The sequence below is a fragment of the Myotis nattereri genome, assembly GCF_964212035.1.
Source record: "Myotis nattereri genome assembly, chromosome: 17".
NCBI classification, from domain to species: domain Eukaryota; kingdom Metazoa; phylum Chordata; class Mammalia; order Chiroptera; family Vespertilionidae; genus Myotis; species Myotis nattereri.
The window spans coordinates 51,457,098-51,475,678 of NC_138092.1; the positions used below are offsets into that span (position 1 = coordinate 51,457,098).

General features: G+C 54.5%; 1 protein-coding gene across 3 annotated transcripts in view; it reads left to right on the forward strand.

Moving 5' to 3' along the window:
- The window catches only part of WWP1 (WW domain containing E3 ubiquitin protein ligase 1), a gene marked incomplete at its 5' end in the record, with an annotated part of 64,825 nt that overhangs the window by 32,743 nt on the left and 13,501 nt on the right, over positions 1–18,581 (forward strand). For all 3 annotated transcript variants that reach the window (XM_081111035.1, XM_081111034.1, XM_081111033.1), the window contains 8 exons: positions 6,736–7,063; positions 9,376–9,471; positions 10,652–10,826; positions 14,718–14,772; positions 14,856–14,940; positions 15,058–15,186; positions 17,218–17,293; positions 17,395–17,466. In XM_081111035.1, the coding sequence (XP_080967161.1) occupies positions 6,736–7,063; positions 9,376–9,471; positions 10,652–10,826; positions 14,718–14,772; positions 14,856–14,940; positions 15,058–15,186; positions 17,218–17,293; positions 17,395–17,466 (1,016 nt within the window). The remainder of the gene's footprint in view (positions 1–6,735; positions 7,064–9,375; positions 9,472–10,651; positions 10,827–14,717; positions 14,773–14,855; positions 14,941–15,057; positions 15,187–17,217; positions 17,294–17,394; positions 17,467–18,581) is intronic.

The window sequence follows — 18,581 nt, forward strand, 5'->3', positions numbered from 1 at the left end:
ATCAATAAAAACATCCTCAGGTGAGCATTTAAAATATCTGTATGAATGAATGGACTTAAAGATCCTAGGTACCAAAATAGGTAGAACTTTTTAGTCATTAATTTCAGGTGGCTGGAAATGAAGAGACAATATATATACCCAGGGTAAAGGCAGTGAGTAGACACATTCATTTTCTGATTCTGGCAGACTACGTAGTAAAAACATTTGTCTTGGGTTTCTGCTAGCAGAGGAGGAAAGGAAACGTCATCTTAGATTATCCAGAATTGTCTGTAAGTGAAGGACAGCTCAGTTAAACAGCTGTTCCTGGGATTCCAGCTGTGGACCTGAGTGAAGCCACCAGGGTGAGCGGCACCCTCGCTAATTCCAAGAGTAAGTGCAGCAGAAAGCCTCCTAGACTCCGCCCTGTGTTACCTACCCTGATTCAAATATTGCAGGTTCTGTTTGTTTTATTTTGTTAATTCTAACCCGAGGATATTTTTTCCATTATTTTTTAGAGAGAGTGGGAAGGAGATAGGGAGAGAGGGAGGGAGAGAGAGAGAGAGAAAGAGAGAGAGAGAGAGAGAGAGAGAGAGAGAGAGAGAGAGAGAGAAACGTGGAGATCGGACCTACAACTCAACTACAAGCCCTTGACCCGGAATCAAACCTGCAACCCTGGTGTGCAGGCCGACACACACCAGCTAGGGCAAATATTAATCTTTTTAAAATTGCCTGAGGACATAGCTATAGGAAGGACCAAAATTTTGTTTTTGAAAATTATCAGCACATGGAAAAATGGTTTATCTGAATACCAGAGTCCTTCACAGTAAAGCATGAATCCAGGGCTTTGTGGCTAGAGGGGTTTTTGAGTTAGGTATCCATACTAAAAACCATGATGAAAAACACCTAGCTACCCACCCATTAAAAATTATATCTTAAACAATGTAACTCCCTTGCAAACTCTCCAAAGAGGCTGTAAAAATGACAATAATGCCTGTGTAGGTCCACCCATTGTTTCCGGGCGTAATTGGATGGCAGGACCACGCCTGCGTCCTGAAGGGAGGAGGATGTGAGCGCTCGCTGGGAAGGCCTGCCTTGCCCTCACCTGGTGCTGAGTGTGGCAGCACCGTGCTTCCTGCTGCTGCACTTGGCCTGAGCACAGCGCTGCAGGGACCACTGGCCTCGGCACTGGCACGTGTTGTGTGGGTGCATTCAGGTGTGGGTGCCAAAGGGGGAGTCTCTTCTTTACACCCACAGCTCGTCGGCTACTTTAGAGATCTTCCCATTGGGAATAATTCCCCTTGATTGTCCTTGTGGGAAATCCCAAGGTGAAACTCAGACACACATGTGAGAACTGGAATGAAGGCTCCAACTTCAGTGACCCATTCCCAGGACATTCAATAAAGAGAGGAGCCCAAGGCCGTCCGAGGTGCCTGTTCTGGACGTGTGCCCTGTTTCCCCACAGAACCGGCACCGTAGCTGCAGCGATACCAGTGCTGGAAGAGTGCACGGCTAGGGAGGGGTGCAGGGCAGCCCCCAGCTCTGCCTCCACCTGTCCTCAGGTCCCCTCACCACAGAGTTGTGCGGTTTGTCTTCTATGCCTTGATGGCCTCAAAACAACTTTCCTCCAACCGGCGCAGTGACGATCTCACCTCTGATTATTGTTGGTGGCATCTGACGGAACAGTGCACTGCGTCGTTCCATTGGCCAGTCTGCAAAGCTTCCGGAACCTGCTCTGTGGTGGCCGCCACTGCCCATGTCTTTCCTGCTGTCTGTTATCCCTTCGTGGGAGGATGGATTCACGTATTTTTTCAGGGAATGGTCATCTCTTTTAAGGTATTAGTGCAAAACTTGTATTCCTCTTGAATGAAGGACTTGGAAAATCAGTTTCACTACTGGAGTGGGGGCAGGAGTGTGCATGTTCTGTGTCCATCACATGACAGGTTTTAATCCCTTACCTGCAACAACCTCAGTCCTTAAACCTTTAAAGCCAAAAGGTGTGTGTTTTCACAAGCTCATTTGCTGGCAGAATGGCTAGCACTGGTTGGAGCGTGTTCTGAGTTTGCCGTGCTTAGGATGAGTACCCTGTGTTTTGTGGCAGTGTGGGCCCCAGGTGTGCTTGGTGTGAGTGTGGTGTGCGTGGGTCATGTCACCATCCGGAGTCCACAGAGGTGTGAGGCGTGGACACCAAGGGACTGGCCTGTGCTAAGAAGGAGCTCGAGACAAAGGGTTTCCCAGACAGAAGGTGCATGCCGGCTCCCGCCTTGGCTCTGCGCCTTGAGTGAGCGATCGTTCGATACGTTTAGCTGCTGTGAACATTGGTCGTTGTTTTAAGCTAAATGGTAGGAGTCATGATGTGGTGAAGATTAGACCTGGCTTCTCACAGGACGAGGGTCAGATCCCAGCTCTGCCGCTTAACACAGTGACCAGTGTGTGTGTGACCGTGGACAAATTAACTTGCCAAAATTCAGCGCCTCTGTTTCTGAAAGAGGGTACACTCAAGTCACTTCTTACAGGATTCCTTCAAACGCAGTCTAAAACCTCTCCCATAGTCCCTGGACAGTGGGAGACTTTAAGAGAAATACTGTTTTCTACTTCTTCCCTCTGTCCCTAGCCTGTAGTGGCAGATCACTTTTTCTAATATAGAATTACTAGAGACCCGGTGGAATCCCTTGGCCTGGCCTGCGGGGATCAGGCCGAAACCGGCAGTCTGACATCCCCTGAGGGGTCCTGGAGTTCGAGAGGGCGCTCTGCAAAGTTGCTGTCACTCAGCAGCTGCTGCATTGAGCATCTGCCCCCTGGTGGTCAGTTGCATTATAGCTACCGGACAGTTAGCCTGTCAGCCGGTCGCTTAGGCTTTTATATATATAGACTAGAGGCCCGGTGCACAAAAATTTGTGCACTCGGGGGGGGGGGGGGTAGGGGCGGTCCCTCAGCGCAGCCTGTGCCCTCTCGCAGTCTGGGACACTTCGGGAGATAATGACCTGTTGACTTAGGCACGCTCCCGGGTGGCAGAGGGCAGGCCCAATCTCTAGGTGCAGCCCCTGGTTGGGCTCAGAGCAGGGCCTATTGGGGAGTTGGGGCACCGCCCCCGTCATGCACAGAGAAGGGCGGATCGGGAGGTTGCGATGCCACCCTCAGTCACGCTCAGGGTAGGGCCAATTGGGGCGTTGGGGCACCGCCCCCTGTCACACACAGAGCAGGGTGGATCAGGGGATTGGGGCGCCGCCCTCTATCACCCACAGAGCAGGGCTGATCAGGCGGTTCGGGCGCCGCCACTGTCACACTCAGGGCAGGGCCAATGGGGAGGTTATGGCTCTACCCCGTCACACACAGAGCAGGGCCCGTGGGTGGGGGGGAGGGGTTGGGGCGCCGCACCCTGTCACACACAGAGCAGGGCCCATCAGGGGGTTGGGGCGCCGCACCCTGTCACACACAGAGCCGCAGGGTGATCAGGGGGTTGGGGAGCTCCCCCCTATGAGGCACAGAGCAGGGCTGATCAGGGGGTTGGGGCGCCGCACCCTGTCACAAACAGAGCAGGGTGGATAGGGAGGTTGTGGCCCAGCCCCCTGTCACACACAGAGCCGCAGGGCGATCAGGGGGTTTGGGCGCTGCCCCCTGTCACGCTGATCCCGGTGCCAGGAGGCCTCGTGGCTCCGCTGATCCCGGTGCTGGGAGGCATATTACCCTTTTACTATATAGGATAGAGGCCTGGTGCACAGGTGGGTGCCGGCTGGTTTGCCCTGAAGGGTGTCCTGGATCAGGGTGGGGGTCCCCACTGGGGTGCCTGGCCAGCCTGGGTGAGGGGATGATGGCTGTTTGCAGCTGGTCACACACCCTTCAGGGTGGGGGTCCCTACTGGGGTACCTGGCCAGTCTGGGTGAGGGGCTGAGGGCTGTTTTCAGGCTGGCGTGTGACTGAAGCTCCCAACTGCTCCTTTTTTTCTTTTTCTTTTTTTTATTCTGGGCCAGCTTTAGCTCTGGCTTCAGCTCTGAGGCCTCTGCTGCTGAAAGCAGGTATCTGGTTTGTTTGGGTTCTATAATCGAAACACTGTATCAACTCCAGCTCTGAGATCCCGGCTGGCTGAAAGCAGGTTTCTGGGGTTTTGTTTAGCTTCTATATTTGTAACAATGTTTCAAACTGCAGGCTCAGAGGCCGGTGGGGAACATTGGTTTCCTCCGTCACTGAAGCAAGCAAGTCTCATGTTAGCTTCAAGCTGCCTGGCTGCCGGCCACCATCTTGGCTGGCAGTTAATTTGCATATCTCCCTGATTAGCCAATGGGAAGGGTAGCGGACGTACGCTAATTACCATGTTTCTCTTTTATTAGATAGGACTAGAGGCCCACTGCACGAAATTCATGCATGGGTAGTGTCCCTCACAGTTGCCGGCTGCCGGCTGGGGCCTTCCTTTGTTCCACACTGCCCCCTGGTGGTCAGCACATGTCATAGTGAGTGATCAAACTCCTGGTTGGTTGAATTCCTGAGAGGACACTTTGCATATTGGGCTTTTGTATATAGAGATTGTTTTATTACTAAAACAGACCATAGTTCAGCATGGTAAGTTTTAGGCATGACTAACTGGTTTCACAAGTTTATTGGACTTCTGTTTTTAGCATTTTGTTTTGTTTTGCAATAATTATCGATTCACAGGAAGTCGCAGTGATGCCCAGGAAGGTCTCCCACTCCTTCCCCCACCTCTCCATGGAGCTTCTCGCAGGACTGGTGCAGCGCTGGGCACGAGGGCATGACGAAAAGTCCGGTGCCAGGCTTCCAGGAAACACAGCGGTGCCTTTTGTTCTTTTTTTTTTTTTTTTTTTTAAATATATTTTATTGATTTTTTGCAGAGAGGAAGGGAGAGAGATAGAGAGCTAGAAACATCGATGAGAGAAAAACATCGATCAGCTGCCTCCTGCACACTCCCCACTGGGGATGTGCCCGCAACCCAGGTACATGCCCTTGACCGGAATCGAACCTGGGACCTTTCAGTCCGCAAGCCGACGCTCTATCCACTGAGCCAAACCGGTTTCGGCAGCCTTTTGTTCTTTTCGTTCTATTCTTATTGAATCATGGTCAGAATGTCGCCTCCTGATTGTAGAATTGGGGACTTTGTTTTGGCCTTTACAAATGTCAGATTTTCCAAAAATTCTTAGTGTGTTTGGGTGGAATATATATATAGTAGAAACTCAAAACTACCTCTCTACCTCTGTAATTTAGGTCAGGGGTATTGATTGTGTTATTAAATCCTTCATATATGAATTATATTAGTATTTCAAAATTATTATTTCTAATTACATTTTAAATATTATATTTCTACTAATGGTTTGTTATCTGCATAGTTTTGAAAGAGGTATGGTTAGTTCTTTTTTGATTTGTCTTTAACTTATTGGTTCAACAAGTATTTTTTGTTTTCATGTGCCATGCACTTTGTAGCTGTTGGGAATACATAAGTGAGAAAATCTGACCAATTTTTTGCACTTTAATGAAAAATAAATAAACACTAAGAAATAGAATATTCACAACCGAGAAACCCACATGTAACAGGGAGGCGGTGGGGCAGCAGGGACAGCGCTGGCTTAGATGCTCCAGACGCCGTCCTGACGGCGCCACTGAGCAGGCCTCTCCTTGTGGGGAAGCAGGCTCCTCTGAGACTTGGAGACCCACAGTGCAGGCACAGCCCTGGGTGGGAGGGCAGAAAGACCACTGTGCGGTCAGGTGTGGCCATGGGACAGGTGTGGAAGGGACCCTGGCTGGAGGGAGTGAAGGTGGGCTAGTCTGCGTCTGGAGAGTGGGCCGTGGTGGGATAAGGCAGGAGCTGTTGCTGTCACCTAAGCAGGAGTGGCGGCCGGGGGAGGTGGCACGCTGAGCACACTCGCTGTGGCTCTTGCAGGGCTGCTGTCTGCTCCACAGGTCCCAGGCCCGGGCGGTTCTTGTTCTGGTTCCCATTTCATCTTGTTCTGCTGGGAAGATGCTGCCGCGTTTTCTGTGTGAAGGAGGGCTCACTGCTGAGGAGCACACATTGAGGAGGAGGCTCCTGAGAGCACAGGGGGAGGGGGGGTTGGCGGGGGGAGCAGGGGTGTCTCTGGGCATGTCCTGTCTCCATCCTCTCGGACATTGTCGAAACACTGACTGTGAGGGTTGTTCCTTGTCCTATGCTGCCTGTATCTTCCCCAAAGCCATTCTCTCCCACACCTGGCGCAGGACGCACTGACCTGCGATATGCACTTAGGTCTGACCACTGGGGAGCCCGCTCGCCCCACTCCTCCTGTCTGCAGGCCGGCCTGGCACCCGTCAGAGCTGTGGTGTGTGATCTTCTCATCGTTTTGTTCAGCAGTCTGTTCTCTGCAGTTTTTCTTATGTGCCTATGGTTGAAATGGACCCAGTGCTGGGCTGGGTCTCCAGAACTGGTGGGGGGGGCCCGGGCACTGGGCAGTCCCTGCAGCACTGGCTGAGTCCGGGCCCTGTGTGCCCTCCCCAGCACCTGCAGCAGAGGGTCACCCTAAAGTTGATGCCCAGGCAGACTTTCAGAATTGATCATTTGGAGGAAAAATATTATCCTAACGGTTTCTCTTTCCTTAAGGTTTTTTGTATATAAGTACTTTTTTTCTTAAATTTTTATTGTTCACATGTTTACCTCTAAAATGTGAGCAACAGAAGATGGAGTCTGTCCTGTTTTATTTTTGTCCGTCCCTGAGGCCCCACTGTGTGCGCTGGGCTCTGCCTTGTCATTCGAGTCACATGGCCTATTCGTTGCCTTTGCAGCTAATGGAGAGTCGTCCTCACCGGCAAGGGCACCGCAGGAGGATGCTCCGGCCCCGGAGCAGGCGGGGGTCCCTGAAGATGGTGCCTGGGCCTCAACTTGCCCTGGACCCACTGGGGAGCAGGCCCCGGGCCCAGAAGCACTGGCGCCCTCAGAGCGCAATGGCTGCGTCCCCCCTGATGGCACGGCACTCGGGGCCGGGACCTGCGACCTGGATGCTGCAGCCTCTGCCTCTGGAAGCAGCTCGGCCTTGGAAGCAGCCAAGTTGCGGCAGCCAGGTGGGAGTGTGGAGCCTGGGAGGAACACCAGCCCAGAAAGCCTGCCCTCGGGGTACGTCCCGTCCCCTCCCCTCCCCTTCCCTCCCCTCCTCTTCCCTCATGTGATGGCCTCTGATGCTGACCGAGTGTCAGACTTCCCAGTGATGGCTCTGCAGGTGTGATTCAGGCTGTTCATTTGTGCAAAGCCAGTGCCTGGCGGGTCAGAGCACACAGTCCCCTCCCTGAAGCACAGACAGAGGGCAGAGAGGCAGCTGCATCACCTGGCAGGCCCTCCTGACCCCTCTGCATGGAGTTCCCTTTTCCTGAGCTTGACCGTGGCTACCGAGCGTGGCCTCGTCTCCGCACCCTCTGAGGTCCGCCCCTGCACCCCAGCTCGAGAACAAGCAGCCTTTCCTCTGAATCCTGAGTTGGGGGGTCCCCCAGCACTGACGGTGGTCAGCTCCAGACCCGGTTCTCGCAGCTGCTCCGTGGTTTTTGATACCTGCTTTTCCCACAGTCACACTGTGCAGGGAAGAGTCTGCCTCCACCTGTGTCTCCCTCCCGTGTCCTACAGCTGCTCACAGGGCTGCTGGCTCTGAGACACTAACACGAACAGGTCCTGCCTTTGCTTTTGTGAGAATTTGAGTGCATTTGGGGCTGAAGAAAAAACCCCAAGCATTTCCAGGGGTTAGATTAGAAAGGGGCAAGCAGGTGTCAGCGGCTCCGAGTGGCATCGGCCACTCAGAGGCCACACACAAAGCTGGAGGCGGCGGCCAGTGCCCCCACTACTGCGGGGCCTGGGTTGCACCTCGAGTTCTGTCCAGCGTCCTGCAGAGGCGGCCCCTGAGTTCTGTCCAGTGCCCTGCGGAGGCAGCCCCGAGTTCTGTCCAGTGCCCTGCGGAGGTGGCCCCTGAGTTCTGTCCAGTGCCCCACGGAGGCAGCCCCCAAGTTCTGTCCAGTGCCCCGCGGAGGCAGCCCCCGAGTTCTGTCCAGTGCCCCGCGGAGGCAGCCCCAAGTTCTGTCCAGTGCCCCGCGGAGGCGGCCCCGAGTTCTGTCCAGTGCCCCGCGGAGGTGACCCCTGAGTTCTGTCCAGCACCCCACGGAGGCGACCCTGAGCTCACCGAGTTTCTGCCATGTCCTTCCTTGGCAACCCCAGGATCTTGTTCTCCAAAACCAGGTGGACGAGTCCCCACAGTTACTGAGGACAAGGAGGAGAGGTGGGAGGCAGGCCTGCTCCTGGCTCAGCTGCCAGGAGGGTCTTCAGAGTCTTGTAAGGAAGGGCCCTGCCCGCCTGTGTGTGCGGCAGCTGGGAGGAGGGCGAGTGTTAGAGTGTGTGCGTGTGCACGTGTGTGTGTCTGTGCACTCATCAGGGAGCAGCTTCAGTAAGTGTGGGCCTTGCATGGGGAAATCAGCAAGGCCTCCCTAATCAAAAAGAAACCAAATTTACTGGATCCTTGTGTTTTAGACAAAGAAAACTACTTTCTGTTCTTTCAGATTGTAAACAAGCATGTTAAACTCAGGAATGCCAGGTCTTTATTTTGTATGTTTAAAATGTGTCTTATCTGCCATTACGGAAAGACGAGAGGAAGAAGCAGGGAGCACGGAGGAGAGCATGCGATGGGGAGTAGAGTCTCGAGTGGAACAGGGAAGACACAGTGGGGTGTCTGCAGGCCAGAGCGGGACAGCTGTGCACAGAGGCGACCCTGGTGCCCAGGAGGGAGGCCTGCAGGGAGCAGGGGTCCTGGCTTCTGCAGGCGGCACCTGCTGGCAGCTTTCAGATGCGTGGTTTTGAAATCGCGGGCAAAACTGGCTGTCACTGCCCTGACATTTGTGCCTCGGGCTTGCTAGACTGAAAGTTCCTCTGCCCTTGATTAAATGTCTCCTCTGATGATTTGGAACTCTGTCAATCAGTGTCTTTTTAAAAACATTACATATTCTGCCCTAGCTGGTTTGGCTCAGTGGATAGAGCATCGGCCTGCGTTCTGAAGGGTCCCAGGTTCGATTCTGGTTGAGGGCACATGCCTGGGTTGCGGGCTTGATCCCCAGTAGGGACTGTGCAGGAGTCAGCCAATCAATTATTCTCTCTCATCATTGATGTTTCTCTCTCTCCCTCTCCCTTCCTCTCTGAAATCAATTAAAAATATACACTTAAAAAATAATAAAAATAAAAACATTACATATTCTGTCTTCTGCTGACTATACTTACAGGTTTATGAGAAAGGAAAAACTTAAGAAAGGCACTAGGAACTGAGAAAAGAAATAACAATATGATATATATATTTAGACTTTTAAAGGGAAACCTGTAATTCCTTGGTTATAACGGGGAGTCATGTTTCAGATTGTCTCATTTGTGGTCTTATACTTATACTTTTGTGTTTTTTAAAGGTGGGAACAGAGGAAAGACCCTCATGGGAGAACCTATTATGTGGATCATAACACTCGAACAACCACGTGGGAGAGGCCACAGCCTTTACCCCCAGGGTAAGGTGCAGCTTACCGTCTCCAGCTGCTTCTCACACACCTGCCTTCACGTTTTCTTCCTGCGACAGAACTTGACTCTCATTCTGCAAATGGTTTCCTTTCGTTGGCTTAAAGGGCTTCCTATGAGATTGTCAAACACTGTCTTGAGTTACTGAGGGTCCGATGTCAGTCCCTGTCTAACTGTTTAAGGAATGTTCTCATAGATAGTGATCTGAACTCCGTTACTCATGGGGTTTATTGGCAGGTAGAGGCGTGGCTCCCAGTGATGGCCCAGAGGTGGTCACAGTGGCCTGCATCATGTGGGGTGGGCATCAGAGATATTTCGGTCGCCCCGTCCCCAAAGGCCATTCACACTCACGCCCCCGTCCTTGGTTTTGTGTCTTCATCTCGTGAGCACGCTGTCCACTAGCCAGCTCGGGTACTATTCAGTGTCCACACTCGGCCTGCAACCTACACTTCTCCTCGTTCTTGCCACTGGGAGCTCTGGCCACCAGTACAAAGCGCATCCCAGATCCCAAAAGCTCACGGCCAGGCATGCTCTTTGTGTGAGACTGGTTGCTGCGAGCATTCGAGATTGTCCTGTAATTAATGCCTACAGCGGGTTGCAGGTGACTTGGGGACGGGTGTGTCCAGGTGTGAGATGGGGAAGGGCATTCTTTTCTGAGGGGCCAGGCGGGAGTGCACATGGCTCCATGTGGGTCCCCGGAAGGAGCATCGGGGTGTCGGGCACTGAGGCTGGAATCGGGACGGGTTCGTGCTGAGCTGCACCTGAGAACTTGGCAGGTGGGTGGCGTGACTGCCTGCAGCGCAGGTTGGCGGGCAGAGCGCCCTCAGAAGCCTGGCGTCCACGCCCTGATGTGGCAGTGGCTGTGGGCGGTTGCCAGGTGCGCAGTCAGCACTCGGGAGGTGAGCGCTTCCCAGAAAAGGGCCTGGATCCCGGGACAGTCCGTCCGTGGCCCCTTTTTGAGGCCGTGCTTAGAAATCACGGAGGTATTTATCCAAAATAAACAGCAAGTTCCATGTGAACCGTTTTTCTGAGGAATATAACTCACAGTGCTAGAGTTATTTTATCATGGCTTGGACTTGACCTTTCAGTCATTTGCTTGAAGTAAAATGACTGCTTCCCAGTGCCTTCTGCTGAGAGGCTCTGTCTGTTTTATTGTTGCTGTCCTGGCGGTAGCTGGGAGAGAAGAGTGGACGACCGGGGCCGGGTCTACTACGTGGACCACAACACCAGGACCACCACGTGGCAGCGGCCGACCCTGGAGTCCGTGCGGGACTTTGAGCAGTGGCAGTCCCAGCGCAGCCAGCTGCAAGGCGCCCTGCAGCAGTTCAACCAGCGCTACCTCTACTCGGTGAGCAGCCCCGGCCGCCGCCCGCCCTCCTTCCGTTCTACCGCCTTCCCTCCCACCATGTTCTGTTCCGCCCAGTTAGAGGGCACTTAGGATTCGACCTTTGACCTAGTGTTTCTGCTATATATAACCACTTTGAGCCATTTAAAAAAAAACTCCAGCTTACTAACATAACTTACAGGCTCAGCATTTGTCCTTATTAAATGGTAGCTTCATGAATGCAGTTTCTTCCTAAAATACTGTCTTTACATGTTCCCAGCCTTCGGCCTTTCCTATGATCGTTTGGCTTTAAGTAAAAGCCCGGAGCCCCTGGTTTCACTGAAGGCCAGCCTCGCCCACGCGAGTCCTCTGGCCCCTTGCCCGGTTCTGCAATAGCCCGTGGCTCTCTTTGGCCCCTCAGAGATAGATTTTCCTGGGGTTGGGGACACTTTTGTCCCCAAACTCTAATGCACCTGAAAATTTGGTGATTTATTTATTACTTATGGAGTCCCTGCTCCTCACCCCTGGCTCCCCCCACATCAAGTCCTGCTCCTCACCCCTGGCTCCCCCCCCCATCAAGTCCTCCTCACCCCTGGCTCCCCCCCCATCAAGTCCTGCTCCTCACCCCTGGCTCCCCCCCCCATCAAGTCCTCCTCACCCCTGGCTCCCCCCCCCATCAAGTCCTCCTCACCCCTGGCTCCCCCCCCATCAAGTCCTCCTCACCCCTGGCTCCCCCCCCATCAAGTCCTGCTCCTCACCCCTGGCTCCCCCCCCCCCATCAAGTCCTGCTCCTCACCCCTGGCTCTCCCCCCCAATCAAGTCCTCCTCACCCCTGGCTCCCCACCCCCATCAAGTCCTGCTCCGCACCCCTGGCTTCTCCTCCCCCCCCCCCCACCCCCCGCCCCATCAAGTCCTGCTCCTCACCCCTGGCTTCTCCTCCCCATGGAGTCCCTGCTCTCACCCCTGGCTCCTCTCCCACCCCCCACCCCCCCATGGAGTCCTGCTCCTCACCTTCATCCTGTGCCACTGCTGCCCTGGGCCTCACTCCCCAGTCGAGGAAGGAGGACAGGACTGAGAGGGACGTGGCGTGGAAGGGAGATGGCTCTTTCTAGCAAGCGCTCGCTCTTTTACTTGGAAAGGGAGGCCCTTGACAGGCCTCTGCCCACCCCTCCTTGGCCAAGGGCCATCCCACCAGCCCTGCTGCTCAGGGTCGGGATGGAGAACTTGTAGCCACTCAGCGCTGCCCCACAGAGCAGCGGCTTGCTGAGAGGGGGCGCCGAGTCCCTGTGGTGGCGCCTGCTTGGAGCGCCCACGTGTTCACCAGGACGCGCACACGCCATCACTGGGAAACAGCTTCTCCCGTCACGGTTTCATGTTTGTCCTTCTTTTCGAACTGAGGGTGGAATGTTTACTTACGTTTGCTCTCGATACATTTCTGGGCTGTAATGGGGCAGCACAGTACGTTATATGTGTGCGAGTGTATGAAAGATCGAATGTTCACATAGTTTATTTGCATAATGATGATACTGGGGTCTACTGGACCTTGTTTTATTTTATTTTTAATTAAATCTTTATTGTTCAGATTATTACATTTGTTCCTCTTTTTTCCCCCCATAACTCCCCTCCTCCCAGTTCCCGCCCCACCCTCCGCCCTCACTCCCCACCCACTGTCCTCATCCATAGGTGCACGATTTTTGTCCAGTCTCTTCCCGCATCTCCCACACCCCTTTCCTCCCCCAAGAATAGTCAGTCCTTTCCCTTTTATGTCCCTGATTCTATTATAATCACCAGTTCATTCTGTTCATCGGATTATTTATTCACTTGATTCTTAGATTCACTTGTTGATAGGTGCATGTTTGTTGTTCATAATTTGTATCTTTACCTTTTTCTTCTTCTTCCTCTTCTTAAAGGATACCTTTCAGCATTTCATATAATCCTGGTTTGGTGGTGATGAACTCCTTTAGCTTTTCCTTATCTGTGAAGCTCTTTATCTGACCTTCAGTTCTGAATGATAGCTTTGCTGGATAAAGTAATCTTGGTTGTAGGTTCTTGGTATTCATCACTTTGAATATTTCTTGCCATTCCCTTCTGGCCAGCTGTTGAGAAATCAGCTGACAGTCATATGGGTATTCCCTTGTAGGTAACTGAGTTTCTTTCTCTTGCTGCTTTTAAGATTCTCTCTTTGTCTTTTGCTCTTGGCATTTTAATTATGATGTGTCTTGGTGTGGTCCTCTTTGGATTCCTTTTGTTTGGGGTTCTCTGCGCTTCCTGGACCTGTAAGTCTATTTCTTTCACCAGGTGGGGGAAGTTTTCTGTCATTATTTCTTCAAGTAGGTTTTCAATATCTTGCTCTCTCTCTCATCTTCTGGCACCCCTATAATTCTGATGTTGGTACGCTTGAAGCTGTCCCAGAGGCTCCTTACACTATCTTCGTATTTTCGGATTCTTTTTTCATTTTGCTTTTCTGGTTGGGTGTTTTTTGCTTCTTCGCATTTCAAATCTTTGCCTTGATCCTTGTGCTCCTCTGGTCTGCTGTTGGGAGTCTGTATAGTATTCGTTATTTCAGTCCGTGTATGCTTAATTTCTAGTTGGTTCTTTATCATAACATCAAGAGTCTCATTAGATTTCTTGAGGATCTCACTACATTTATCGGCGGCTTCTAGACAGTTCTTAAGAGACCTTAAAAGTGTGGTTCTGAACTCAATATCCTCCACTGACAGTTTTGTCCTGTTTCTTTGTCTCCGCATTTTTTATGCTTTCTTGGTGCACCCCCTAGTGGTCTTTGTGCGCAGTCTTGTTGTAGTTAAGCCTTGATTGTTGTCGGCAATACCGGGGGTGATTTGACCTCCAGGCTAACTGGCTATGAGAGTCAGCTGTGTCTGCAGTGGGAGAGCTTCTGTGCTGGATCTCTAGGGTGGTGCTAATCTAGCGTTTGCCTGAGGCTATCTGGCAAATGGCTCTGCACAGGGCTTGGGCGGGGAGGGTCCCAGGGGATCTACAGGGCTGGTGGAGTGAGCAGTTATGGCTGCTCTCAGTTCCGTCCCTAGGGGCTCTGCCTCACAGAGTCCCAGCAACCGCTGCAAACCTCAGAGAGAAAGCTGCCTTCGAGTTCCGACCGAAGCCAGACAGTCCCGCTTCTCCCGTTTGAGTCTGGGTCCCTATAGACTCGCCCGATTGAAAACAACAACTGCGCCCTCCGCCGCCAGCCCGCTCCGCGCGCACTCCGCACCTGAGTATTTCACTTCAGCACTGCGCCTCCTCTGAGTCTGGGTATGATATTCTCTTTCCTCCTAGTTGTAGAATTTCCACTCAGCCAGCCTTCCTGTGGTTCTGGATGATGTCCGTTCCGTCGTCTAGTTGTTTTTTGAAGTGGTTGTTCGAGGCAGCAGTCTCCGGCGTTAACCTATGCCGCCATCTTGGTTTCCCCCATCTCGTCCTTTTCTCTTTATCTCAAAGCCTACATCCAAGCCAACAGAAAACCCTGTTGGTTCTGTTTGTGTGAAATATATTTCAAATCTGACTGCTATTTGCCACCTTCACATCTACCACTGTGCTCCAAACTGTCTTTCTCTTCTCCCTGGACCTTGTTTTAAAGATAACTGGTAATCGTTCTGTTTTTTAACAAATCCTGCCGCCCCGCCTAACATCACAGCTCTGGTGCGCCGTCTCCTCTGGTGCCTCTGGCCAATTGCGGGGGGGGTGAGGGGGGTTGGGGGGGTGACAGTGCTGAGACCTGGAGGAAAGTCCTAGCCAAGCGACCCCTAAGCCATGGCCTTTCAGCGCGCAGAATCCTGCCTGACTGCATTCACACTCCATCATGGCGGCTTCAGAAAAGGGTTAGAAACGTGGTTCTGCCAGTGCCTGGTCATCTCTGCTTCTGTGTTAAGACCTGCTGTCTTATTTCTCTCCCATCAGGCTTCAGTGTTAGCTGCAGAAAGCGACCCGTATGGGCCTTTGCCGCCAGGCTGGGGTAAGCTAATGCGCTGTCGGTAAAAATATCTGCAAAGTATGTATAGAAATGGTTATTAAATGCTGTGTTCACTCTGTTTTTAGAAAAAAGAGTAGATTCAACAGACAGAGTTTACTTCGTGAATCACAACACAAAAACCACGCAATGGGAAGACCCGAGAACTCAAGGGTACGTCGTATCCCAACCTGGCCTCCGTCATCTGCACCCTGTATAGCTAGAATTGGGGGACCCTTGACCCATGTCCTCAGTGCCTGGAGGGGTTGCCTGATGGTCCCCGTCTTTCAGCTTACAGAACGAGGAGCCCCTGCCGGAGGGCTGGGAGATCAGGTACACGCGGGAAGGCGTGCGGTACTTCGTGGACCATAACACCCGAACCACGACATTCAAAGATCCACGCAATGGGAAGTCGTCTGTGTGAGTGACAGCCTCAGGCTCTGAATGCTGTTTCCTCAGGACGTAGGTTAGCCGCCAGCTTAGCCTCAGATTGTACCTTTGGATCAAGAAAACCTACTGAGGAGCGCCCCAGTGCAGCTGTGCTCGCGCGGCCTTCCCCCCGCACGGCAGCCACAGCTCGGTTTGCTGCTGCCTCCCTCTTCCGGAGCAGACAGCCCAGGAGCCCTGGCTCGTGCCGTCAGGCAGGCCGGCTGGTTTCAGAACCAGGCAGTCTGTCCCCGTGTCCGTGCTCGTCGGGGCTGCGGCCTCGGGGGAGATGCTCAGCAGGACTGAGTCCTGCAGATGAAGCGTCTGACAGGCCTGCTCCAGGCGCTCCTTCCTCCTCCTGAGGGCGAGGGCTCAGAACAGAAGCTGCCATGAAAGGCCTTTAGCAAATTCCTACCATCACAGGAATTGTCTCCCCCCCCCCCCTCGCACCCCGACCCTGCCAGTGACCTGTCCCTGCTCCTTTGCGGGGGGGGGGCACACCCCTCCTCCCGCTCAGGTGCCCCGCAGTGCCCTCCTCCTGTGCCACAGCACCAGCTTTCCATCTCCTCCACGTTGTTCTCTTCAGCTAGGTCTTCTGGATGAAAAACAAACCAGATCCACTCTTCACCTTACAGCTCCATTCAGTACACATCTGTTTTTATTGCTGCTCTGTCAAGGAAAAGTACCGGGAGTTGTCTTTGTATTGTTTCTCATTTCGGTCTAGACCAGCTCTGGGACGCCCCGCTCCTGTACCTGCTGAGGGCAGCCTGCTGCCCGTGTGGGCGGGCTGTGTCCTGTCTCAGGGCTCCCAGAGCACTTGACCCAGCACGTGTCGGGCAGGAGCAGGTGGGACTGGACATCCTGGGAGCCTGTGCCACCCTGGCCTCCTCTCCCCGGCCTCCTAATGGCCAAGGCCCCGCGCTCCGACCTCCACTGCCCGCACTCCTCCTCCTGTGGCCTCTCCCACTGCCCTGCTTTTCAAAAGTGCCTGTGCCTCACACACCTTCCTCTCCACGTTTGCTGCCTCTGCTCAGCGGCTGCCTGTTATCTCTGCTGTCGCCCCTTCCTGACATTCCTGCAGCGCCTGCTCCTCCAGGGGTGCTGCCGGCGGCGCCATGTCGGGGTGTGTGGGCTGGCACCTCGGGGTCCTGAGTCCTCTGTCCTTCCCCGGCCCTCAGCCCATGGCACCTGCAGCTCCTGCCCTCGCTGCTCCCAGACCCCGCCTCAGGCCACCGCATGCAGCTGTCCCTGCGACCAAGCCCTCTGCTCGGGCGCCCGTTCCCCTGTCCCCACGGCTGTGCCTCGTGTCTCTGGTCAGAGGTTTCTCAGCAGGAGACGCTCTGCTGCCTCCTGCCCTTCCCACACCCGCAGGGAGCCCTGCCCCCTCTGGAGACACGCACGTAGTCTCCGGGTCACCTCTCAGCTCCAGAGCAGCCCCGTCTGTGTGCTCAGCACATGGCGCTCTCCCTGCCCAGGAGGGGCCGGCGTGCCTGCTTCTCATCCTGCGGGCTCAGTGAACGCCCTTGGACCCGGCTGCGCGAGAAAACCTCTGTCCCAGGTGTCCCCTCCAGCAGGCGGGAAGCTCTCTGTGCTGGTCTCAGGCTCACTCAGCAACTGGAGAGCCAGGCGCGCCCCCGCCTGCTCTCCACTCGGCCCCCCTCCCTGGCCCCTGAGCCACCCGTCCAGGCTCCCGTCTGGCTGTGCTTACGTCTGTTTTCATCTCGGCTCTGGGCTCAGATGCAGAATTGCCTCCGTGTCCCTCTGCCCAGGCCTCTGTCCCTCAGGGTTAAGGTTACCAGAGGCTCCTTTGGAACCGTCTGCAGTGGACGTGGGTGTGTCACTCACCGCGTCCCTAGCGCAGCCTCGGTCCGTGTGCAGGGTCGGGGTCCTCTCTGCTCGAGCCCCTGCCGGCCCAGCAAGCTCCCCCTTGCTCTCCCGGCCAGTGCTGTCCTGTCCCTCCTCGCCTCGCTGAGCGTACAGAGCCCACCCTGGCCCGCGAGCTGACCCCTGCTGTTCTCTCTCTAGAGCTAAAGGTGGCCCGCAGATCGCCTACGAGCGCAGCTTTCGGTGGAAGCTTGCTCACTTCCGATACCTGTGCCAGGTACGAGGTGCTGACTGGGGCTCCCGTCTAGCATGTAGTCCCTCCGCACACGGTGCTGCTTCCGAGCTTACGTGACGCCACGGTGTTGTTTCTGTTTTCAGTCCAACGCGCTCCCCAGTCACGTAAAGATCAACGTGTCCCGGCAGACGCTGTTCGAAGATTCCTTCCAGCAGGTAAGGCTCCATCAGAAGCCCCAGCAGGCCTGACCCTTGTGAGGAACGGCAGGCTGTAGACACCATCGCCACGCAGAAGGCAGCTGGCCGTGACCATTGCCCTGAGCCGGGCGCTGGCATTTCACTCGCCCCACGCACCCTCCACCTGACGGGCGAGGTGCGGGCTGACAACCATTCATTCGGCCGCGGGCGAGGTGGCGGAGGGAAGCCTCAACGGCTTCTGGGACATTTTGACACTTAGCTAAGACCTCCTAACTCAACAAAAGTCTTGGTAATCCTACCAAGTTAAAATTGACTAGGCAAAGCTACGCAGCTATTTGCATACGCCTTTCCTAACGCTGCGGCCAGTCCGGTGTAAATGCCATGCTCCCAGGGGCCCCCCAGCCCTGAGGCACTGGCTTCTGCCCGGTGGATGGGACTGCCACTGGGTGGGAGCACAGCTGCTCGGCCACTGCCACGGCCGGCGCATAGCAGGTGTGCAGAAGTACGTGGTGGATGGGTAAGCGAGGGGAACATGTCTCCTCCCCCAAGTCCCCCACAGAATATGTAAGGACAAAGTCAGAGTCTTGTCAGCTCTCTGTCTGTGATGAGGTGGAGAGCTCCTCACATACGTCTGTCCTGTCCCCGCAGAGCACTCCCGCCAGGACCCAGGGGCCTGTGCGCCAGATGCCCTTGTCCCGGCTCTCTGACCGCTGTGCGTGGGGCAGGGCTCTCCCTGCAGCTGCCACAGGTGGTAAACGAGTGGCAGAGGGCCCCGTCCAAGCTCTGTCTGAGCTTTATTTCGGGGAGTGTGCCTCCACACTCAGGCTGCCTTGCTCTGGGCTCGCCTGAGGCAGCCATGGCCTATGTGACGTGCAGCCGTGGCTCGGTGCCCGCCTGTGCTGGGCCTGACCACGCGTGCAGCCACGGCTCAGATTCTGACGTGGGACGGAACTCACTGCTCCCCAGAAGGCAAGCCTGTTCCCTGGGGACTGTATCGTAAGCCAGAGATTGTTACGCAGGCGGTTGGCGGTGGTGATTAAGACTCACCGTGGTGAATGCACGTCTTCCACGCCCTCCTGCTCCAGCTGAGCCCTCCTCCTGGGAATGGAGTAGGCGCTGGACAGAGCAGGGCT